General features: G+C 28.0%; 1 protein-coding gene across 1 annotated transcript; it reads right to left on the bottom strand.

Moving 5' to 3' along the window:
* Positions 1-5,866: 5,866 nt before the first annotated feature.
* LOC105139118 (uncharacterized) lies at positions 5,867-7,427 on the bottom strand. Its single transcript, XM_011045448.1, has 2 exons — positions 7,056-7,427; positions 5,867-6,436 (listed from the first exon to the last, which is right to left on the bottom strand). The coding sequence occupies exons 1-2, from the start codon at positions 7,186-7,188 to the stop codon at positions 6,138-6,140; spliced, it is 432 nt and encodes a 143-aa protein (XP_011043750.1). The 5' UTR covers positions 7,189-7,427; the 3' UTR covers positions 5,867-6,137.
* Between the last annotated feature and the right edge of the window lie 2,879 nt (positions 7,428-10,306).

Genomic DNA, 10,306 nt, shown 5'->3' with positions numbered 1-10,306 from the left:
AAAAAGAAGAATCCATCCTTTTCTTCTTTGAGGTATGGACCGCATAATTATGTTTTTGAGTTGCAAAATCTAAATCATCATCATTGTTTGCAATCCAAAATCACTTTTAAATTTTTTGTTTATAAAATGAAAAGGGTTTCATGTTCCAACTTGATTAAAATTTTAAGTTGGATAATTGATTAATTTAAATTAATTTTTTTAATTAAGATAGTTGATAGTTAATATTTTATAAGTTTAGATAATTTATCTGCAAAATATTTTTTTTTATGATCAACTCTTAAATATTTAAGTAAATATTTTAAAAAATACAATAATATTCTAGAAAAAAATGCTATCAAATATATATGCAATATAAAATGAAAATTATGAATAGTTGTTTTAAAAGATTTTTTATTTATTAATTTATAGTCTATGAGTGAAGCTAAAGTGTAAATCTATATTTATAATATTTTGAGGTGTATTTCACTTATTTTATTCAATAAAAAAATAGAGACATGATAGATTATGAGAGATTTTAATTCACCTAATATTATTGGTAGAGTAAACTTTTTTAATTAAACCTATTTGTTGAAAAATAAATCATTATAATTTTATATAAAAATTTAAGGAATTGTTGATATTAAATTCATGTATTATGTTTAAATCAATAAGTGAAGTAAATCAAATCATGACTGAGATACGATAACAAAAAAATCATTGGAAAATCCTTGAGTTTGACACCATCGTATAACAGGTATCAAGACTAAGTTATTCAATTTAGCAACATTTGATTTAAATAGTGTATGAGTTTGGGATACACTAAATCTAGGTTGTGTTTAGGTCTAATGCACTACAAAGCTCACGTGTTGGACCTACTACATTTGCTAGATTCATGCTATAAATTTAGTACATGTTATCATACCCAACAATTATTTAGGTCTAGACAACATCTAATATAATAATTTTTATATTTAGATTTGATTAAACTTATTAACATTTAGATTTATTTAATATCAAACCTATTGCAGTTTCATGGGGATGCTAAATAATGACACATGCCTACTTATCATGCTCAAGAAAACAAATTATGTAGTATGGTTGGCTTTATAATAAGAAATCAAAAAACATCTTGGATGATATTTTTAATAACAATAAGGTGATATATAAATGTGACAAGACACCTCATGCGTCTATGCATGTCTATCATGATCCATGTGCATTTACAACTTTTAATTTTTTTTTATTTATTGAAAATCAAAATAACCTTTTTTTAAATCCTAACTTAACAAAAAAAAAAAGTGTGAAAAAAAATTACTCCCAACAAAATTTGATAATAGCAAAAGAAATGTGTGAAAATAAAAATAAAAAACCCTAAAGAAAAAGTTTTAAAAATTTAAGTTTAAGATTAATTAAGTAATTATATTGTGTAAAGAATTGAAAAATCCCATTACAGCTTAAGCATCGGGCATTTCTTTTCTTTTTATTTAAGAGCAAAGTAGTATTTTCAAGTCCAAAAAAATTAGAAAAAATGGTTTACACCCTCCAATAATTATACATTGACATTCATGTCCTATAAAATAATAATTTAATTACACTTATTTTTTTAAGGCAATCAAAAGGAGTATTTTTTTCAATGGCAAAATAGGAAAAACAATGTTGATCGACACGTTATTTTTTCCACGCCGATTAGCGTACAGGTAAGTCAAACCCGGTGGCGGAGCCACCGGATACAAAAGGGAGCGATTGCCCCCTTAATATATTTTTAAATTTTTTTATATTAAAATATTAATATAATGAATGATTGATATTGAAAAGTTGTTATTGCAGCTCATTTCCTTTCTTTCCTTTTCTTACCCTAATTATAAAATTTTTCTTTTGCTTTCCCTGCCTCTCTCTCATGTACGTATATGCCCAGCTCGTTATTTGGCTTTCTCTAATATACAAAATTCTCTTTAAGTATAGTTAATTAATTAACTTTTTTTACCTTTTGCTTTATATTTTAAGTAAATTTATTTTTTATTTTATTTTATTTTATTTCTTATTTTTATTTTTTATAATTAATTATTAAAAATATTTGGGTTTATAATAATTTAAGTATTTTGATATGAATATGTTAAAAATAAATATTTAAATCTGCTAATTTAATTAATTAAATATTTATTTTTTTATTAAAAAAAATTAATATTCATGTAAAACTACTATTCTTGATATTTTTTAATTAATATAATAATTTTTTAAAATTTAATATTTTCACATAATTTATTTGTAAGTAAAATATAAAAGAGAAAATAAGTTTTTCAAGCATTGTTTTTCTTATATAAATACTATATATTATTTTTCAATTAAATATTTAAAAATGATTAAAAATATCAACAATCAACATGCTTATTATATGTATAGATATGTAAGTTTTATGAAATGGTTTTAAAATATAAAAAAATAAAAAAGAACAATTATAATATATTTTTTTTATTTTAAAGTATTTTTAAATTAATTGTACTTAATATAAATACTTATATATGTTTTGAATTGATTTTTAACATATATTTATATAACATAGTTTTTATTAATAATTTATCATCTTATTTAATAGTTAAACCTGTTTTTCTTTTTCAAGGCAACCAATAAAAATGCTTTTTCTAAAGGCAACACAAAAAAAACTATTTCTCCCACGCGGTTTATAGTTTAGAGTATAAGCAATAATATGTCCACTTGGATAAGAGTTGTAATAACCCTTTTTAGGCCTGAAATTGGGCTGCAATTCTCCTTTTTCTAGGACATCTTGTCCTCGTTAAATAAGACTTCTTGTTGCTGTTGGGTTTGGAAAAAAAAAAAAAAAGAAGTAAAAAGGTATCGTCAAATCTCTGTGGTTATAATTTTAAAATGCAGTACGATCACCCTTCATTGTTTGAATTTTTAGATTCAAATCTTTGAACAAATAATTAGAAAAAAAATATTATTTTTTTTTAAAATACGTGAGACCAATAAGAAAAAAAAATATTTAAAATTGATTGAAAAAAGAATTTTATCTTGATTGATATTAATTTAAACCGGTTTAAGATACCCTTGTCTTCAAATACAAAATAATATATATATATATATATATATATATATTTGGTATTACATATAAAAATATCATTGGATGAGCTGAGCTGAGCTTCTCTATATATAAAAACTAAATCCATCTTTTTCATTGGATGAATTGGAGAATAATCTTTATTATATCTATGCATGTAATCGTTTGCATAATGAGTTAGTTTATTTCTGAATTTCTTCATTTATTAGTTGATAAATGCACAACTCAGCTCTTCGTTTTCTTTCTCTTCTATTTGTTGATGCACTGCTGCGGCTATACTCTCTGTTACTTGCTTTACTCATCTAACTACAAGAATCCCCACGAAGAAAACACAAACAGACACACATAAATCAACGTGCGCCTTGTCCAATCTCATCCACTGTAGGGACGCAATAAGTTTTTTTTTTTTTTTTTAAATTACATTACAATCTTCTGGGCCACAAATAAATGTATGATCCCTCGTAAAATAAACTACAAAAAATTATAAAATTTTGAAGATGTATCAATTAATTTAACTCAAAAAATAAATAAATGAAGAAGAAGAAGAAGAAGAAGAAGAAGAAGAAGAAGAAGAAGAAGAAGAAGAAGAAGAAGAAGAAGAAGAAGAAGAAGAAGAAGAAGAAGAAGAAGAAGAAGAAGAAGAAGAAGAAGAAGAAGAAGAAGAAGAAGAAGAAGAAGAAGAAGAGAGAGAGAGAGAGAGAGAGATATAGATAGGTAGGTAGACATCAATCAGAAATAAACAATGAAAGAACATGAGCCTTGATCATGAGTGGCAGAAGAAGAAGAAGGCAAACGAAAATTCCTGAGACCTTGAAAACCATTCATGCTGTGTCTTGGTGGCAAAAACCTCTCTGTAATTCTTGCCAGAGCCACCGCATATTCTTCCAACAGCTCCGCCATGATCGCCACTGCTATCATCCTCAGTTCTTGACGACCACCCCTCTTGGCAGCTCTCTCTTTCTGAGCACTATGTATGTGATAGTTAATTCTTGCCAAAGTAGGTAGCTATAGGTTTTGGTGTTGCTAAATTTTGCTGTTTTTGTAAGCAAAAATATATGTGTGGGTGTAGGTAGAGCTTCTCAGCTTTTTTAGCTAGTTGAGTTGACGAGGTTGTGTTTGAAGGTAGGCAAAATGAAGCCAAATTTATAAACCAAAGGCAGTGGAATATTGTTTTGACTCGAGTCTCTCTCCCTCTCCCTCTCTTGTTTTATTTTTTTTATTTTATCTTAATGTCAACTATTGTATGAGAAAATAAATTTCTTGTGGGGAGACCAAAATCCCATTAACTATAAAAAGTATTGCATGAGATTTCGAAACATATATGATTTAATGTATTACAGTCGGCACCATCAAAGTCTTACACTTGTCCTCTTTTTACGCGTACAATTTTGCTATTTTTCTCTTCTAAATGATTACGTTTAGAAACCATGTAAAGTCCCCCGTTTCTTTCTAGGCGTTTAGAAATGTGGGTTAACTGTCTTTTTTTAAAAAAATATTTTTTTATTATAAAATTATTTTTTTATATATTTTAAATTAGTTTGATGGGGTAACCTTAAAAATAATTTTTTTAAATTAAAAATATGTTATTTTAATATATTTTACAATAAAAATACTTCAAAAACTAATTATAGCTACACTAGAAGAAAACAAAAAAAAAAGAAAAGTTTTGTTTTTCATTGTCATCTTGGAATGATTTTAGATAAAATGTTTTAATAAGTTATAATTTACTCCTTATTGTTTATTAATACAAACTAATTAGTCATTTTCCTATAAAAATAATTAAATAGTTCAATTGATCATCATTTGTCATTCTCAATTTCGTCACTTTTGCTCTAAAAACGAGTGCTTTCTTAATCAAATCTTATAATCTTTACTACATCTCTTCTATCAAAAAGCTAAAAGTGAATAAGTTATAGACAAATTTGAAAATACTATGAATCATTATTTATTTTCGTTCAATTATATAGATTCAGCTATAATTAACTCGTATATTTTTGTTGCGCAAGCTATAATAACTTCTTCTTTTTTTTTGGTTTTTTCCCAATCAACTGGTATTTTGGAAATAATTTTCATGCATCCAGGCTAACTTCAGCATAATTCTTGAAGGTTTCCATGGATGGTAAGCATGGTTTATTCTCTATCGTATTATTCTCTATATATCATGGTAAGCATGGTTTATTAACGAATTATATGTCAATTGATATTAATATGTTTTTTGTCAAAAAAAAGAATCTTAAACTTGACCAATCTTTTCTTTATAACACAAATATTAAAATAAAAATCCCTCATTAAAGCACTGATCTATGCAATCGACTCGTTTAAAAACTTCATCTAGAAAAGTTTTCCAATTCTTCTCTGCAGCTGTCATAATACAAGCCATCATATTAGATTTAAGATAAGATGGTAAAGATGAGGGAGGAGATTTGTGAAATCGCATTCTTAACGTACCCTTTTCAAATGATATGCCTGAAAACAGTGGAGCAACGTTGGGTGGACCAGCAATGGCTGAATTTTGTGTGGCTGGTTTGGCACAATATAGGACCCAGTTCTTGCTACGAACTCTCAACTCTTTTGGGTCGGAGGATAACAAATGGCATGTAATCTAATTAATTAGAAACTTAGATTTTCAAATTTTGAAAAGTAGGATGATTATCAACTAACTATTTTTTTATGGTAAAAAATCTTTTGCTACATATATTTTTTTATGCAGTAAAGAGGCTTTAACGTAGGCTTTGAACTCCCCATAGAGATTTCTCTTTTATCAGTACCTTTCTCCTTGGCCTTTTCATGGGAAGTGTATTGGAACGCAAATTGTAAGTCTTAGTCCAAATTCAAAGAACACATTGACGGACATGACAAGTTCCAAGTTTCTACCAAACAAGGAGATGAAAAAGGAGTCACCATCTTTAATTTCTTGCAAGAAACAAAGCAAAGGGAGCCGAAATTCTTGAACAAGGCTAAATAGCGTATTTAATTTACAAACACTTAAGAGCATAGCCAGCTAGCTAGCTAGGTTGTTATTACACTCATAAATTATTCTAGCTACAAGTCTACGACAACCCAAATGCATGCTTTAGTTTCTTTAGAAGGAGTACGTCCTCGTGAAAACCTTTTTCCATACTTTCCAACTCAAGGAGCGAGTTAGAGAACGAGCCTTCATTAGGGTCAAAGAAGGAATAGTTTTGGAGTCTTTTGGTGGTGGTGGTGGTGATGATGGTGGTTGTGATTCTTCATCTTCTTCCATTTGAACGTTGTCTTGGGGATTCCAAAAGCGAGCTTCCTTTCTTTTGCTCTTTACGGTAGCTAATACATCGTATTTGTTGCATATCCCCCACACTGTCACCTTTTGGTGATAATAATCTACATTTACAGAGTAAATTCCTGCCATTTCCATACAAAGCTAACATAAACTTATAAAATTATTCTCATAATCACCTTGAAATTGAAATGGCCAATGGGTTTAATTTTATCAAGCACATTCATGATTTGCTTATATATCTGAATGGTAAGATTACAAGGAATTATTCTTCTTTTTATTCCTTTCTTCCATTTCCATGAATCTTTATCCATCTAAGAAAACATTAAAAAGGGTTTAATAAAAATAAAATGAAAATTAAAGGAATAAAAAAGAGATAAGTTGAAGCCCACGAGCAATAATGAAAGTGAGTACTTTTGTGGCTCTGATAACTAGAGGTCCATAATCTCTATATCTCAAAATTGAGCCTACAGCCAAGGCCCATCCCATACATACCATTTTGCACACTGGACACAAACTAACAGTTACATTATTTTTTCTTTTGATGAATTATAGTGAAATTATTATATTGTCTTTGCTAATCAATGAAAATATTGTAATTACATCATTCTTCAAAAAAAAAAAAAAAGGGGGGGATTGAGAATCAACTTGGTACTAAATAATATATGTATATATGTCCTAGCAAGCTATAATAAATCAAATTAAGCAAATAATCCTGTGGGGTATAATAAGTTTATGTGTTACCTTTGAGATGAGATAAGGTCTTCTTCACTTTCTTCTCACATCCATGGGAATAAAGAGGGACCATCATCTCCACGTACTGCGCCTCAACATTCTCGCATTTGGAAGCCAGAACAATCTGCATGTTAATTGCCATTTGAAGACTAACCTCAAGAAATCAATGAACATCCATAAACTAAATTGATCTGTTCAACCTCTTACTTCTGAGCTAGAAGGTAGCAGTTGGTCTAAACAAATGTACATATATAGCTAGGATTTTGGATGAAGAATGAAGGTCTAGGATAATATTCCTTGGATTCCCTGGAAAAAGAAAGAAAGTGTCCTCTTTCTTTTTTACCTTTTCTTTCTCCCTTTCCTTGCCATATTTTTGTTGAAGTCGATGTCTATATATGTTAAGATGCTGTTCATGGCGGCCTGATCAGCTTAATTAGCTTGGAGGTCTATCGTTATGTTCAAAAGATGCATGCTTTGATTAGGGGGAAAATTCTTGATCTGGAAGCTGTGACATGGATAAGTGCAAGATTTGTCAGCAGTTAATGTTTGTTAAATCAAAAGTGTATTGTTTTATCTTTCTTTTTTTTCATGGAAGATGATGCACGCATGGGACTGTCCCCCAGTTTTGGCTCCCATGTGGGTTGCTTTCCTTAATAAAGATGGCTTTGAGATCAACAAAGATTTAATTGAGATCACCATGATTTTGTAATTCTTAATTTAATCAGGCACACAGTTTTTTTTTTTTTATTTACGTTGGTTGTCTGTACCAGCTTACGCGTACCATAACTAATCCTCACGGCCCACCGAACATCCTACAAACCCAGTGAACAGGTAAGATACCGCGGGGATGACAGGCGTGTATGGTGAGGTTCGAACCCAGATGCGGAAGAAGAAGATAAACCTCTCCCACCGCTAGAGCAGAACCTCACTTGCATAAGGAACACGATTTTTAATTTTGCTAAAAGTAAGCACTCAGAGCATCATCATATATAGATTGGTCTAACTTTAATTCAGTGTTTTCTTCCTGTTTAATTTCAATTGGCACTAGAACATGGATTGCCTGATCCTCTCTAGAAAAGATGTCAAAAAGTAAATAAAAAATCTCCCAAGGTTATAAAAGGTACAAATTCCAAACCGTGCAATCACTAATTCTATGCAAAGAATACCACACCTGGTAATATCTGGAAAAGACAACAATAATACCTTTCCGAAGATAGCATCAATGATGCAATCAAGATAGGATAGAGAGTAATTGAAATTAAATCTGAAAAATTGAGTGGTTTTCTTATAAAGTAATATAAATATAGATTGTAACTAAAGAATTTTAATGTGAGTTTGTGTGTTAAATTTTATATAAATTCTAGGTTTTGAAGTTTTCATACAAGATTAATCGAAATATATATAAACTAATCTAAACATATATCTAAATATTAATATTAATAATAATAATAAAGATTTTGAAGTTTTCATACAATATTAATCGAAATATATATAAACTGATCTAAACATATATCTAAATATTCATATTAATAATAATAATAAAAATATATAAAAATTAATTAAAATTAATTCTTAAAAAATAGTGTAGTTTTCTTATAAAATAATATAAATTCTAGGGTTTCAAGTTTTAATAAGGTAAGCCTATGGTTTGAATTAGATTAAGTTTAATTCTAGCAATAAGTATTCAAAAAAGTCTAATTGGTAACATGTTTTTTTCTAAATGGGAGATGCGCAAAACATTGTTTTTAATAGTAAAAAAAGTTGTTCTACTGTTTTTTAGAGCTAGCAAAAGATTTTGCGCATACCATTTTTTTAACCACAACCTTTATATACTTTGTTTTTTAAATAACACATGCAGCATACTTGCTTGTAACCTATCTGATGACATTATAGTTTAAGTGTTAGTTTTCTTAAGAATTCTTGATTTTATAACTCTCTTGTAATTTAATTTTAAAAAAAATCTTGATGACTTAATAAGTTTATGACTTTATAATTAAACAAGCTTTAATCAACAATTTCTGGTTGTCTCTGAACTCATAAGCTAATAGCTTTCAATGTTGAGTATGCGTTTAAATTTAAATTATATCAAATCATTAAGCGACATTGGCAAACATGCATCCATTTTATAGAGATTCTAAGACTTCGGGCATGACCATTAATTAAATGATACCTTAAAAATTTCAAATTGCTTGAAGGTAAGACTTGTATATTGAATAATCAATAAATTTTTTAATTTTGATAATTAAATTTAGTTTCTTTAACCAAGATAGCTAGAAATGGATACTTGATATTTGTAAAATATTTTTTTTAGTAAATTTGAAGGCTCTTCAATAATTAATTTGATAACTTTTTGATAAAAAATACAATAATGATATATAAAGATATTCTAAAAATAAATATATAACAGAAAATGAAATTTTCAAATTTTTTTTTGGTTGAATGATTTATAGTTTATGAGTCTTTTTTTATGAAGATGAATTATTAAAATATAATATTATTATGATAATTTTAATAATAAAAAATATTTCTAAGATATGTATGAAACTATATTAGGTTATTTTAGAACTTTTATATATTTTTTTATATAATAGTAATATTAATATTAATATCAATATTATAAAAATTTTATACAGCTAAAAATATAAAAAAATATAATATAAAATATATTTATGTTAGCTATTTTTCTAAAGTGAACTCAAAGTAGTTGAGTTCTTTTTTGGTTTATTTCAAGTTAAATTAAGTCTAATTTTTTTTTAAAAAAAATTTCAGGGATTTTTTAGTTTTTTAAATATGAGTTTATTAAATAATACCTTTGTGTATAAAAACAAAAAAAAGATATGATAACTGGAAGTGTGATGGCATCGCCACCGCCATTCAATATCAGGTTAGTTTGTAGCCCATTAATGTTAATTCTCTTGGCTTATTCACGATGACTCAGATCTCATGTACAGAATCGATCGTGTGGTTGAACCATCATGTGAAAAATCCCACCTCTGCTAAAGAATCTCTAACTTAAATCATTTTTTTATGGTATTGATCTTTTAACATGTGATATCCACAAACGGATATAGCTTGGCAGCCTTCTACCATCTCTTCGTGTGACCTTTCTTTTTGTGAATAGGAAGTTAAATGTCTTTCTTGATGAAGAACGGCGTCAAAACCTTACGAAGATGGCTGCTCTTTTGGATAAACAGTAAAAGTGAAAAGGTCAAGTGACCATTTAATAAGAGAATTTAATCTTAGTTAATATATAATACGAC

Source organism: Populus euphratica, unplaced genomic scaffold, assembly GCF_000495115.2.
Source record: "Populus euphratica unplaced genomic scaffold, PopEup_1.0 scaffold121.1, whole genome shotgun sequence".
Classification (NCBI taxonomy): domain Eukaryota; kingdom Viridiplantae; phylum Streptophyta; class Magnoliopsida; order Malpighiales; family Salicaceae; genus Populus; species Populus euphratica.
The sequence above is the reverse complement of the archived record's forward strand: the minus strand, read 5'-3'. Positions and strand labels throughout refer to the sequence as shown.